General features: G+C 38.3%; 1 protein-coding gene across 20 annotated transcripts in view; it reads left to right on the forward strand.

The window, feature by feature from the left end:
* The window catches only part of ABLIM2 (actin binding LIM protein family member 2), a 147,666-nt gene extending 144,400 nt beyond the window's left edge, over positions 1-3,266 (forward strand). For all 20 annotated transcript variants that reach the window (XM_084517056.1, XM_084517052.1, XM_084517043.1 and 17 more), the window contains one exon: positions 3,129-3,266. In XM_084517056.1, coding sequence (XP_084373182.1) covers positions 3,129-3,242 — 114 coding nt within the window. In that variant the 3' untranslated portion in view covers positions 3,243-3,266. The remainder of the gene's footprint in view (positions 1-3,128) is intronic.
* The last annotated feature ends 12,300 nt before the right edge of the window (positions 3,267-15,566 follow it).

A 15,566-nucleotide genomic window follows, 5' to 3' on the forward strand; every position in this document is an offset into this window, starting at 1 on the left:
TGTGGACTCAAAGCTCATTAACTCTGAGGGCAGAGCAAAATGATAAATGTGAAAGTTCTGCCTTGGAGAGGAAAGGAGGAATTGCAGAGCTTTTTTTTTTTTGAGGTTGGTGGCAAGCTTCTTGTGGTAGTGAGCTGTAGCAAGTATTCAGCACCTTGCAGAAAGGACCTGTGGCCTGATGTAGCACTTACAGTTTTTCTTTCAGTGTTGAAATAGATCTGATGAGACTATAGCAATTCCTAGGAAAAAATCTTATAACATAATTCAGGAAAAAAAAAAAAAAAAAAAAAAGGAGCAATTATTCTTTTTAAAATCATAGTTTACTATGGTTTTGAATAATGGTCACTGGATTTACCTGCAAGGTACAAGCTTTCTGATTTTCTTTTGGAATATGAACTACAGTTTGTCACTGATTTCTCTTGAGCTGACATCTCAAGAGTTGCCCACAGTCTAGAAGCAAGTGTCGTGGTTCCGCTCGAGTGGGCAGCCGAGCTCCACCACAGCCGCTCTCTCACTCCCCCTCCTCAAAGAGGAATGGGGAGAAAATATGTGAAAAGGGCTCAAGGATTGAGATAAGGACGAGAAAATCACGCAATAATTATTGTAACGGGCAAAACAGACTCGGCATAAGGAGATAGTAAGATTTATTGCCTACAACTAACAAGCGAGAGAAGTGAGAAAACAAAGGAAAAAAAAAAACAAAAGCACCTTCCCCCCCCCATCCACCCTCTTCCACCTCCTCCCCCCGAGCGGCGCAGGGGAACGGGGAATGGGGGTTATGGTCAGTCTACAGCACTTCTTCTCTGCCGCTCCTTCTCGGTCACTCTTGTCCCCTGTGCTGTGGGGTCCCACCCACGGGATGCAGTCCCTGATGAACTGATCCGGCGTGGGCTTCTCACAGGCAGCAGCTCTTCCAGAACTGCTCCAGATATGGGTCCGTACCACGGGGTCCATCCCTCAGGAGAAAACTGCTCCAACCTGGCTCCCCTACGGGCAGCAGCTCCTGCCAGGTCACCTGCTCCTGCGTGGGCTCCTCTCCACGGGCTACAGGTCCGGCCCGGAATCTGCTCCGGCAGGGGTCTTCCACAGGCGGCAGCCTCCGTCGGTGCAGGGCCACCTGCTCCACCGTGGTCTCCTCCACGGGCTGCAGCGTGGAACCCTGCTCCACCGTGGTACTCCATGGGCTGCAGGGGGACATCCTGCTTCACCATGGTCCTCACCACAGGCCGCAGGGGACTTCTGCTCCGGCGCCTGGAGCACCTCTCCCCCTCCTTCTACACTGACCTTGGTGCAAGGCTGTTCTCTCACTCCCTTGACTCTCCCGGCTGCTGTGTGGCGCAGCGTTTTTTCCCTGTCTTAAATATGCTCTCACAGAGGCGCAAAACAACATCGCTTATTGGCTCGGATCTGGAAAACAATGGGGCCCTTCCCAAACATGGGGCAGCTTCTAGATCTTTCTCACAGAAACCACCCCTATGGCTCCCTGCTACCAAAACCTTGCCACGTAAACCCACTACAGCAAGATAAAACAAACTATGATACCTTATGCTCATCCAAACTTTTTTTTCAACCCCACAGCTCATAGACATGTTCCTTACTTTGAGAAAATAAGTTAAGCTTGCTATAGTTTATCCACTAGGTTACCAGAAAAATACAACAAAGTTAGTGGAGGCAGAAGTTTCTTTTTCTTTCCAAACACAGTAGAATTAAATTCTGTCAGTGAGAGATTTTTTCTAAAATACATTGTCAGATGTTGCTTATTTCCATGTGAAACAGGATCTCCTCTGCCAAATATGCATGGCGTATTTGTTCCATGCTATGCGTAGTGCTTATGTTGGGTTGCTATCATTGGTCAAATGAAGAATGAAGGCTCACTTCCAAACTCTTAGTCAGTGTTGATTTGAAAATGTGGAATCTCAAGGCAAAAAAAATAGAAAGCCTGTCCTTTTTTAGGAAACCATAAGGGCCCACAATGACCATTCAAGGTAATTAGTCATACTTTGCAAACAAATTCATAAATTTTCCATGTGTAATTTACATTAAAAAGAGAAATTCAACGTTAATAAGTGGAAATCAAAATTTTGCTTTCAAATTTGTCAAAAAAAAATAGCTGTGTAAGATAGGGCCAGTGAGGTCATGTCCACCATAGTCAGATAAACCATTGTGGCATTATTAGGGCACGTTAGCGTGGTCCCTGCCAGAATTTTGGATAATAGCAGAAAGGTTTCAAGGAAAGTCTTGTGGAAAATGAGAGGATGTGTTAAAAAAAATAAATAATAAATTTGTAATTTTCATTGCAGTTAATCTGTCCCTTTTAGACGGTGTATGCTTAAGACAATGGAAACAGGACCTTGATTGATAGTACTAAAATGCTTGAATAAAAGTTAGCCCACAGTTATCAAAAGAATTTTGTATGCTTTTCATTTCTAATTCACACATTTATCTTTTCAGCATTTTCTGCAGGTATACTAGTAACTGTTAGGCAAACTTTGTATACATTCATTATCCTACCTAGTTCCAATTCTTAAAGTTGTTATTCTACCCTTTTTGTGTTTGTCTCATATATGAAAACATCAAATAAAAGCATAGTTCTTGGCATTTAAAAAAAGCTTTATCCAACTTGGGCTCCTGGTACAAGTCTATCCCCGTGGATAATCACATTCTGGATTTAAGAATTTAGCAGTGTGCTCTCTCCTTTGTTACAAGGCTGCTATTAATGAACCAGTGTGATGTCCATAGCTCTCATTAAAGACCAAGGCAAAACAAATCCAACTCTGAAATTACATTGTTATTAGTTTCTTTAAAGTCCAGGAGTCGCTTAAATTTGTCTCAGTATGCTCTGTCATCGTGCACCGTATATAAATACATCTTTTTCCTGAAGACTGTAGCTTCCACTCAGTTGGAACTATATTGAAAAGATTTGTTTTTTCAAAAGTTGCTAGTGCTAACAATTTCACTGCCCAGCTGTTGTAAGCTGGTTTGGTTTTGATGTGTTTTCTTCCAGAATTTGGGAATTTAAATGTAAATACAAATGAATTATTTTGTGGTGTGTTTTAAAGCTTAGGAAGGGCAGAAATGTGCCTGTGTACAGAAGAGCTTAATGATACTTTTTTATTTTCATTTTCAAGAGGCATTTGTCCCCTGAAGAGTTCCAGGAAGTCTTCAAAATGAGCATTGAGGAATTTGATCGTCTGGCACTTTGGAAGCGGAATGACCTGAAGAAAAAGGCCCTGCTTTTCTAGTCCCTCATGGATAAATATGTGCTTCTATCACATGCACTTGCTGTTCAACCATTGTCCAGCTTCATTGTGTTAGTATGTGTCAGGGGAAACAGGACAGATTAGATGGCAATGCGTTGGAATACAGAAAATTTGCTAAACTTGCATGACCAGCTGGTTTTGTCAGTAACTCCTGGTCCTATCCAGTTTACAACATGCAAAAATCTAGCTTTAAATTTATTGTTGCTTGCAGTTATTGCTTGATGCAAATCAAAATTCTGAAAGGAAGAGAAAAAGTGTAGCTGTGACAAAGGAAATACATCCAACATTTTGTTTCATTAAGTTTTACAATACAATTTTTATGAAATCAAGTAAGTAATTAATATAAAATTCACCAATGGGGGATCACATGCTATTGAAAATGTGGTAAAAGCCAAAGAAAAGCATGTCCACAAGCAATTATTGCAGCTTTTGTTTATGTGTGGTACTTTTTAAGAATGAAAGCAAAAATATGGAAGCACCTTAATTCTACTTCTTATACTTTAGACACAGCCTACTCTCTAAAAGGCTGTATTTGTCTAAATGGTAACTAGCTATCTTTAATTACAGCACAAGAGTTTTTATTTTATTAAAAGTATATTGTGACATAAAACACTTATAATAACAAAATGTATACAGAAACCTACTTAAAAATGTAGTCCCATTCATCAGGAAAACTGAAGCCTTATTACAAAACTGGCATAAGAATTTATTATGCTAGTAAACTGTGTTTTCCTACTATTTTAGGATGTTTGGGGGACTTTTTTTTTTTACATTTCATGCTGATAAAAATGCCATGTAATCTTAATTATATGTAGATAGATATCTATCTATAAGAGATTTTTTTTCATTAATATATGTTCTAAGTAAAGACATTTTTACTTTCTCCACTATCTGGCTTATCTTGATAAGCCATGAGAACTGTAATAGCAATTGGTAGGTGTGGAAATGGAACAGTTCAGCATAAAATGTAACAAAAAAAAAAAGCTTGGTGTGCTCTATCAATAGTCTATCAAATTATAATCAAATATATGAAACCCTCATGCATTACTACTTGCATGTTTCTGTACAAGTCAATTAAAAAAAAAAAAAAAAAAAAAAAAACTTTATGTGATACCGGTGCAGTACCTTGAAACTATCTTAATTAACAAAGCTAACAAAATCAAGCATTTGATATGAGCGTTAGATCTTATTATCTCTTCCAGCTGAAAGACTGTATTAAATTTAATAATTTCATACGGTCACAAGTATGGTTGCTGACAAAGAATGTTTTAAAGTGAGTTGCTAGTTTTGTGTGATACTAAAAGAGCATTACAAAAGTACATTTTTCAGCCATGTGTCAGTATTCTGCATTTTTACTGCCTTGAATGTTTGTACTCACTTCCTATTTCACTATGTCTTTTTGCCATTTCCTTGAAGTAACTGGTTAATATATGCACTACTACACACTGTTTCAACTGCCCCAGCATCAGAAAAATCATAGCATTGAACATGCCTTCTTCCAATAACTTTCAAAATCCATGCTGTTGGAAATAAATATTTTCTCATGACCTAAATGTTTTGTCTGATGATACAAATGTTTAAAAAAAATCATTAAAACAAAGACATAACTGGATGACTATACTAATATGTGTGTATAATTTTTTGATTGTATTGCTGCTCTGGATAGGTTCTTCCAATAATATTTATGTTACTAATATGTAATTTCTGTTAGATTTGTTCAATGAGGAGAAAGGATATCTTCTATTGTGAAGTATACCTCTGAATATCAATTTACTGCAAAGTTTGTCATGATTTAAATGATCCATCTAGCAATGGGCATACCTCACCAGGCAAGAGCTGCTTTGCTGGGGTGTTCAGTGTATACAGCCATAAGCTAGTCTTAATTGAGAGCTCCTGAACTCAACTCAACTAGGGATGCAGGCAGCATCCTTAATTCTTTTCAACCTCAGAATAGCTTGTTACGTGTTGCATATTTGTGAGACCTTGCTGCGCACTGAAATTGACCAATGCAGAATGTGACCAGCAATCTGTGATACAGATCAGGTTTAACACGGATCTTTGTAAATAACATGAAGATTGCTTAACCACGGCAGTTACTGTACCAGTGCAAGGAAAATGTGCATAGCTAATCAACACGTGATCAAGAGCTCCATATTGCTGTATTGAGTTACACAGATCTATGGCAGATGACATGTGAGGACAATCAAAGCATGTGAGCTCTGTTTGGCCCATTTATGCTGTTTGGAGCCAGTTAGTCTGTCACAATGCCAACAGCTTAAAAGTGTCTTCTGGAGGTCCTCATCCTTATTTTTATCACTGCTAAAACAGATGCAATTCTTATTTTGCATACCCCCATGTCAATGTTTTAGCTCGTGAGCACCAGTTGTCATGATGATGCACAACTGTACCTAGGAATGGTACCCCATCATCCACCCATATTTGCTTACAAGTCAGTGGGCATCGTTCTGGGTTTCCTTTTATGGTCAGTCAAGAGAAAAAATCAGTTTTATCACATCCTAGTGTTAAAAGCCAGTTATATGAATTACACCTACCATGTTTCTGTCCACTGCATATAAAGAAAGCCAATCCAGATGGAGAAATATGCATTGCATACTACCTAATCTTAGACAAAATGAATTTTTGTGCAAGTGAAAACATTAAGACAGCAATCTCAATGTGGTGAAGTATCAGTGTCGCAACCATTGGCAGTTCCTAACCCATGTTATCAAATCACTTTCAAGCCATCAGGATGGTACTTTGAATTGCACAGATCTCATAAAACGCCTTGATAAAATAATTCTTTGTGTTCATTATATACTCACCAAACATTCAATGCCAAACACACAAAAATGTCTCAGACGACAGCCAGTTTATCAACTCAAGTTCCTACTGCCAGCCAAACCAAAAAGGAATTTTGGCTTCCATAGACAAAACCTTTGCTGACATTAGATGAACAAGTTGTGTATCCTTCTTATTTCATTTTCCCCAAAGTTTGAAATGATCTGTAGATGTCTGTTCTGTGAGAAGATGGCATAGCTCAATAAGCTGTTCTGTTCTTCAGGTGTTACATGGCAGTGTATCACTCTATATTTAAAGTATCTACTGTCGCATGGTTTATAAACCTAGCTAGTTGTTCGTTTTAGCATATCATTCTCATTTACAGCATGCTACTGAATGGTGGATTTGGAACCAGCCAGATATACCTGTGGAAAAGGGCCATAAAGTGTTTTAATTCACTTTACTGCTACTTCTTCTGTACATCACTTAAACTCCATAAACCAGAACATGGCATACCAGAGAATACATTTGTGTTTTTAAAATTTATCATATTTTCCACATTTAAGAATTGTGAATTGAAATTTTAGTCATATATTCTACATGCAATAACTTGGAGTGTCTTGTTATGCATGAATAGATTAACATGTGCATAATCGATGTTCTGGTTTCTTTCTAGAACTCCATATGCTAATCTTAAATAGCATTATGAAATGGAAAATGCATTTCAGAATAATTAGATAAATCTTTGCCAGAATTTTCCATCTAATAGCATGGTCCAACATTGGCAGCAAGAAAATCAGTGTCTCAGCAAATCATTGGCTGTTTTTTAGGATTATGCCCTTTACCATTAGGTATTGTTCCATTGCCTTGTTTTCAAAGAAATGCTATCTTTCAGCATTGTGGTAAGTATGGGTACAGCTGTGCGGTTCAAAATGATCACTTTAATTCTTGAAGAAACCTCTCTTGATATGTATTCAAGAAGTAAGGGAATTCTGTCAGAGATTTCATTTTCATACCTGGATCTGATTTGTATGTCTCAGCTGTTCATGACAACCCTGATGTATGACCTAATTCTCACTTCATGTATTTTAAAGGCATGTCTCAAACACAGCAATGAAAGAGCCAACTTATTTCATCATCATACTCCTTGAGACAAAGGAACACATGGATTTTGTGGTTGACTTACTAATGCTGAAGCATATCTGACCAACAATTCCAGATAGGAAACCAGGCATGCCAGATTACTATTATAGCTGTCTGAGAAGGCTGGACATTTTTGTCTGACCTTCTATTTCTTTTCCTTGTGGTTCAGTGGAGAACTCTGAAAGCTGGAATTGCAGAAACAGGGAAATACATAATTATGAGAAGCTCCCTAGAATCTAATAATCCCCTAAGACAAGGCTAGTTTTACATGAGCAAAAAAAATGCAGCTCACAGCGAGAGAGGCACCTTGTATTACATTCCTCATTTTGACGAGGAACCACCTATATAAATTCTCTCAAGTGTGATGAAGACAGACCATTAATTTTATTAGCCTTTTCACAGCTCTGCTATTTGCAGTGATGAGATCCCAGGCACTGCCATATGCGTGGTACATGGGCTCCAGAGCATCATTTTACTGTCCCTTTGACTTGTGAGGAAGAGGGTCATATTCTTCTAAGTTTCCTAATATCTAGATTGACGTGACCAATTATTTGATAGAACACAGGCATGGCTACTATTTTACAGATATCTTGAGTATCTGAAAAAAAAATAAATTACTTTTTAGTATCCTAATAACAGACTGAAAACCTCCTGTACATGTTAAATAATACTGGAGGTTTGCACCAGACTACCTCTGACATACGACCTAATCATCACAGGCTCACTGTGCAAGTGCTGGAGGTGCTTGGAGGTGCTTGCTCATCCTTTTTGAGTCTTTGCATCTCTTCTCACTCTTTCTATTCTGAGAAAGCCATGTTGGAAAAGGTGATATTCATGAAGAACATGTGCCTTTGAAACAGTAGGACTCAATAGTTTACTTCTCTGATGATAAAGCTGCAAGTACATGCAGCAAGTTGAAGTTTGCTTGATGGATTACTGCAGCTGGTTATGTTTTTCTCCTCACATCCAGCATCTATCTGATTAAAGCTAAGAGAAGTAAATAGTTTCACCTGTTTTTCTAAGTGTTCTTCAATCATTCAGTATGTTTTTGTCTTACTCCTCGGTGCTCGATGTCTTGACATCTATGTATCCAGGCATTTGTAGTAGGAAGATTCCATTTTTTAAATAATCAAACAAATGTCTGCAGCATTCAAAAAGTTTTGACCAGCCAATAGTTCTGTGCCAGACACCAGCTGCTCCAGAATGATCTAGGTAAGAAACCAAAATCAGGCAAAAGACAGCTGTCCTGGGTATCATCTAAATGTACAGTGATTCACAGATTTAAGGATGAGTTTTTCTTGTCTCAGCTATGGTATATTTACCATTTGTTTGAATAAATCTGGATATCCTTGATTTCCTCTCCTGAATTCACGTTAAAACTGTGTCCTGAATGATTTGCTGTTGGTCTGTTTTCTCCACTTTCTCTGATGAGCATTGTATCCTCTTAACTCATGTTTCCAGTAAAAGTTGCAATCTTTTCAATCTTTTTTTTGAAGTGAAAACCTTTTTGTGCCCTTGATAATTCTTCTCATCCCATTGTACCTTGTGTTCAGGAGGTGGCCTAACCCAGAATAAAGGCATTACAGTATTTGCCTTACATTCTCTGTATTATGTCAAACATTCTAGTACATTCTAACATTTTTTTATTTTTTTTTTTGGACAGGGAAAAAAGAATGGTAAGAATGACTTTGACTTTTTTACTATAAATTTGCATTAAATTTGCATTTGCATTAAATTTGAAACTCTGATGTTGCAAGCTTCTTTGCCTAAATGAACATGCTTCTGAACTCTGAGTGTTTTTAATTTTTTCCACTGCAATCCTTACATTCCCTTATAATAAGTAAATAGATAACATGATAGATGCTAAGTCAATCCAGGTTTCTAATGGATTTTCTGAATTTCTTTATAGTTATATGGCCTGGAATAATGTAGGTGGGGAACCAGGTTAATACTATTCTTGTCAATGGATGGTTTTGCTACTCAGGGTTTAAAGAAACTCTCTCAAGTTAAGGATACAGATGCTTTGGACACCCCACTTTTTCTAGTATTATACTAGACATTTTTCATCTCCCAGCTAGTATTTAATAGATGGCAGTGTCTACAGAACTATATGAGTCACTGAATAAAATATAAACAACATCAAATTGTTCAGATTGCATTTTTTTTAAAATTCTTTCTTCAGTGTAATAACTGGTTATTTGTTTAGTGCAATAAAAATAACAGTAATCAAAGGCTACTGAATGACTTTATTATTTTTTTCCTAAATGACACATTAGAATATAAATGCACAGTAGAAGCAGAAGCTGAAAGTATTTATTATTATTTATTTATTTATTTATTTATTTATTTATTTATTGAGTAGGGGCTAAAATGAAAGGGTTCCACAGAACATACTGGTGTAATTAGCAGGACTGCTGTTATAGGTTGTTACAAGGAGCTGAATTTCAAGTCAGATGTCTTCTTTCACGGCTTGTAAATGTTTTTGAAAATCTCCTATACAAATATAAATATCAGATTTTGTGCTTTCACATTTACTTTACATTTGTACCTCTGAAATGGGTTCTTGTATAAATTAGCACATTTCAGGTCTTCTGTGCTCATCAGATAAATAAAATCAGTATTTTTATACAAATAATCATAAGTTTGGCAATACTTTGAAATTAGATGTATGTATGAAAAAATTCTTGCCTCCCGTCTTGCTTACTAAAAAATTAATGGCAAAACATCTCTGTAGGAAATTCCATTAAGAAATGAGGAGGCTTACTATTTGTAAAGCAAACCTTACAAGGATGCCAACTCTGCATCATCAGACTTTGATTTCCAAACACTGTACAGAAAACAAGCATGTGTACAACCATAAATAAGGTCTTTTTTTCTTTCAAAAATCCTTCTAATTCATTAGCTTAAATGGAAGAATCAGAAATGTTTTTTAGAGCAGAAAAACTATGAACAGCATGGCTTTGTTACTTCTGAAAGTATCTATGGTTGCTTGAAGGACTAAGAAAACTACTTATTTGAAGAAAAAGAAAAAAAAAAAAAAAAACAGAAAAAAGAAAAAAAAGAGAGAGACTGTTATATCACAGACAGTCACCTCAAGAGTAAATAAGATATAAATAAGGAGTAACTTGAAGTTGCTTTTTCACTGCTTACGTAAGTGACCTTCAGGAGGAAAGAGTGTGAAGAACCAGTGTTGTAAAACAACACAGTAGGTTTAGCTGAATAGTGGAGATTTTCAACAGATTGCCCAGACATTATTTTGACAGATTGTAAGTTTAAGAACTGGCTGTTCCCTGATCGTGATGATAAAGGAGAAGAGGGGTATAGAGTTTCATGTGTTGTTGAACAATGCAGGGTAAAGAAGAGAGGCAGGGAAGGACTGAGATTCCATTTTTGGCACTGTCATGCCTCCGTTTGAAGAAACTGGAGACAAGGAGGCAAGTTTTACAGGAAATCTTATCCTGCTATGTTTGACCTTAATGTAAAAATAAAAATAACGAGCCCAGCCTTAAAAATAAATAAATAAATTACATTCGTACTACACAAAGGTGGAGCTGCTTTTCAGTGATTCTAGGAGTTTAATATGCAAAGAATAGAAGGTTCTTAGCATAACATTTTAAAAATGTCAGTTGTTAAATGCTAAGCCCACTGGAATCAGTGGAAGTATTACTTGCTGAGCACCGCAAAGGTCAGGTTGTATAGAACATCTGAAAGTGGAATCAGAAGAGGGGATTGTTTGTTTGTGCTTAACTCAACCAGAAGGATGTAAATGGGAAGTAACCCCTTCAAGCTATGAATTCAGACTCTGGAAAGTATACAGCACTTTTGTGATTCCTTCACTCACCCTGATTCAAAATCAATCAACGGTGGAATGAAAACAATAGTTTATTTTACATTTGTGAAGAGAGTATAATTGCAAATACTTTTGTTACACAGAAGCTCTCCTTGTATAAAGAGTCAGGAGAAGCACATGTGTTATATAAAAGCTGCATAATCTTTCTTCTTGAAGTTTCTGTGATGCACACGTTTTAAAATTTGCTTTCTGCAGAAAGGTGAATGGCATTTCTGTAACAGGGAATTTAACCTATATAAGAAATCCTTGTGGGGCATATATATACTCAGTGCTAACTGAGAGTCCTCAAGCAAATTTTGAATGCATATGTAAAATTGATTTTTTCCCCAGCAAACCTGAAAAGTGGGATTTTTGGGAATCAAAAAAACAACAAAACAAACAAACAAAAGACTTGTTGAAGCGCTGCTTCAGAAAGATACACTTAAAACATTCAGAAAGATGCCGAGTGTTTTGGTATTAACAATAATAGAGTTGGTAGTAACAGGATCACAGTACATGATAAAAGAAACAAACAAACAAATCCTTTATCAATAGCTTTCTGCTGTGCTTACTCTGTGAATGAAATGCTGTGCATTTCTTCTAGTTTGTAAATGTCTCAAGCCTCTGAGACAGCTGAAAGGATTTTTTTCTTACAGAAAAATCACAGTTTCAAGGTGACAGATGATTTTTTTTTTCTAAAAATCCGTAACATGCTTTCTTGTTTTGAAATCCTGCCATCATTATATTTTACTGAAGACAGTGGGAATTACTGTAATGTCACTCCATCTCTTGACAGCCCAGATTGCACAGTATTTTTGCCTTCTTCTCAGGCAAAATGCCCTGAAACCATCCGTTCGCATCCCTGCCAGTAGGATGGGAAGACCGAAGGTCAGACAGTGCTGGAGGCAGTGGCATCAAGGCTGCCACCATGAAGCTCTGATCTCCCATGTCCCAAATGCCAGTGTCCATGATGTGGGGCAGTGTCTGGCCACTACGTTGTGTCATTTTGCCAGTTGCAGGGGGAGGTGAGGGTGGGGTGGGGGAGGCTATGTTGACAGCCTTTCTGGTACCAAAATGACAAGAACGTACAGATTGCTTCTTACAGCTATGATTTCACTAAGTTACTGACAAAGCCATATTCTTGCTTAGGCATCTAGAAAGGTCTTACTGAAAAGTATTGCACAGACATTTTGGGGATGCATCGCTTATATCATTCAATAGCTTTTCTAAAGTTTTTTTTTTTTTTCTTTTTCTTTCTTTTTTTTTTTTTTCCACAAGGATGTTGCTGAGGTTTTGGGGTCTCTGATTCTAGCAAGTTGTCTGTTCATGGACTCAGTCCAAGAGTCCAGACTTGAAGTGTAACTGAGTGTATTTTTAAAAACTGACCCATGCTTTTAAATGCTTAAAGTACTGTTTTCCTGCCTTTTTACATTACTTAAGTGAGCCAAATCCAAATTGCTTGGAGTTTCGTACAAGACATAAATCTCAACAAATGGTTGGGGATTTTTTTTTCTCATGCCTGTGTTTCTCAGTTTTCATCCAATGTTGATTTTCCAAGGGAAAAAATCTTCAAACATGCATAATAACTCTCCTAAAGATAATAAATATGGCCTGTCATTGTCATAACTTTCTTCCTTCAACACACTGGGGATTATCTGATAGTTAAAGACCAATCTTGTAAACAACTATACTGAGATCTTACTGCTAGGAGTACTCTTTTTTTTTTCTTTTTCTTTTTTTTTTTTTCTTTTTTTTTTTTTTCTTTTTCTTTCTTTCTTCTTTTTATTGCTATGATTCTTTTTATTGATTTTAGTTATTTATTTATTTTTGTGATAACCAGTACTAAGAATGGTAAGAAGTTTACAGGAAGATAAGGGTATCAAGGCTTCACCAAATATTGCCTAAAGCTTCCAAAGACTATTCCTATGTTAATGAAGTTACCCTTGATAGACTAGCAATTTATTGTGAATTATTGAGAACAAAGATGGTATTTGGAACATGACATGGATGTTTGTTATTACCAGTAACTTGTCATTTTCGTAACTTAAAACTAGAAGGCACTTTTCAAACATGGAGGACATATGTTTCAAATGGGAGGATTTGTACCAATTTACCTTGTAGAGCTTTGTGTTAGAAGATGATTAGTTTAAGAATTTTATTGGGTGCAAGGTATGACGTACAGTTACTGTGAACCACAGGTTTCCTATTAATGAAGTGACTTCAGCTTCCATGCAAGAAACTCCTTAGTAATCAATTGATTTATTCTGATCGTGTTGTGTTTGAGGTGAGTTATATGCTGTTCCTTTTAATTGTATAGAATAGATTTTGTGTTTAAATAGTATCATTAAAGACTCATGGGAAAGAAATTCACTGAATCTCTACAGCCTGTTTTGCAGCTGAGGTAGCTCACAAAATGCACATGGCCAAATTCAGAATTGGAGGGAAAAATGGCATTTAAAAATGATGGATTGTGGAAACCAGTAATTCAAATGAGAAAAAGTTCTTTTGAGCTCTTCAGCTTTAAAGGGAGTTTGTCTCCAAGAGGAATGGTTTGTGCTGGCTGGTGTTCATCTCCATGAGAAACGTCCCACCCTTTAGTCCCGATGGAGTTACCACCAGAAGGCATGAAGTCCTTACCAGTCTCTCCAACAGCCTAAGGACAAGCACCTTGTTATCTCATTCTCTCACCCAGCATAGGGCATAAAGTGCTTGTTGTCTTGTCTGTGTTGTTGCAGAGCTTTTAAGTCTCTGAATCCACTCTGGAAAGGCTGCAGAAATTACCACTGGAAATTTGATTTGTTTTGTTGCCAGAGCTGGGACACTAACTAGTAATTAATCTCATAACAGCTTCATAACATCTTCTAGACATTTATTTGGAAGAAATATTCTGCAGTACGGCTAGCCCCAGGCACCCTGCTTACAGACTGCAGAGAGGCCGCACAACTTAGGCAGAGGCTGAGCATTGAAATGTTACTTAATGTAATGTGTGCATTAAAATTCATCTGTCCAGAGGCAGCAAAGCCAGCACATCCTAGAAGTGCTTGCTGCAATTGTACGAGTCAGTGGTACTCTGCATGGATTACACTGCATGTGCCAGAGCAGCCAAGAGCTGTTCTGACTTTTCCAGCAAACTGTTTTGGACTGTTCTTGTTAGCTCTCACATTTTGCAGATCCTGATACTAATCAAGTAGCTCTGTGACAGCAATAGCTGAGAGCATTTGAACTGTGGAGAAGAGGAGCTACGGTTTAATTTTTCAAGGCCGACAGAACCCTTTAATATTGCCAGAAAAATCACTGCTTCTAAGTACTCCAGACCCCCTTCCTGCCAGCTCCCAACAGGCATAATGCAAAAAGGCAGGTAGGAGCAGGCTGCTGTTGCTGCTGGAAGAGCTCATCCTGGCAGCAGTTCCTTCCCTGCCCATATCCAAAGGCATGCAAGGAAGGGAGCAGCTGGAAGGGAGATTGAGGCTTGATAAATTGTCCTGACAAGGTGGGGCCATGAAGTAGGCACTCCTGTTTTAGGCCACAGAGAGCTCATCCATTTCCTAGCTGGTCAAGCACTGTAAATGCTGAATAAATAGAACTTTCCCTGGTCTAACCTGTTACTTTGGTTATCACCCAATTGAAATGACTGAGGATGATAAAAATGGACAGCAAACCGTATCAAGTTTGGTGAGATCAAACTGAGTTTTGTTCACCAAATGTAAAGACTTAATGAGCTGTATACTCACAGATGAGCTACATCCTGGTACATACATGTAAATGTGAACTTGCATATAGTATGCTGCAAAAATACTTGTTGCAAGAGAACATTTGTGTAGCCAACTGTTACAGCTGAAGAAGAGCTAAAAATATCCTAACACCCAGTGGACTAAAAATGAAGAAACTGATGCTCCTGCTTTAGCTACGTTTCTGTGGCTTCAGTTTACCAATTTCTTTATGGAAAGAGAAGAAAATAAAAATGTGAATTTATCAAAGCTGCAACATCTTTACCCACCATGGCACTGTGCACAGGTTCAGCCCGCAGCCTTGTCAAAAATCGAAATCTGCTTTAAGCTCTCTGAGGGAACTTTCAATACAAACTTTAATCAATACAACCAGCCTCACCTTGTGCTTTTGCCTCACCTCTCTCTTGTGCCAAAAGTAGATGGTTTTAAATCAGCGTTGGCGCTGAGTGATTTTACACCATTTTAAACAAAAGGGCTTAAATCTTGGCTTTAGACAGATGGCAACGTGCTCGGTGTGCCCCGCGGCCGACAGCCGGAGCAGAGCATCACCCGGCCGGCACCAGGACCAGGACCAGGGAAGGGAAAGGACCGAGCTGTGGCGCTTTCCCGGGAGCTGGGGGCAGCCTCCATCCCCCAGGGGGCGAGCAGCCTGGCAGCGGGGCTGCCTGGGGCTGCCCTGCCCGGGGCGTACTGCGCCCCGCTCCCCTTACAATGGGGGCAACCGCGCACCTGCCCCCCCTCCCTAAATCCCGTACCGGGGGCCTTTGTTCCGCTGGCTCCTCCCCGGCCCTGTCCCCTCCCTTGTCCCCCACTCTCCTCCTTCTCCTC

This window comes from Aythya ferina (assembly GCF_964211825.1).
Source record: "Aythya ferina genome assembly, chromosome: 4".
Classification (NCBI taxonomy): Eukaryota; Metazoa; Chordata; class Aves; order Anseriformes; family Anatidae; genus Aythya; species Aythya ferina.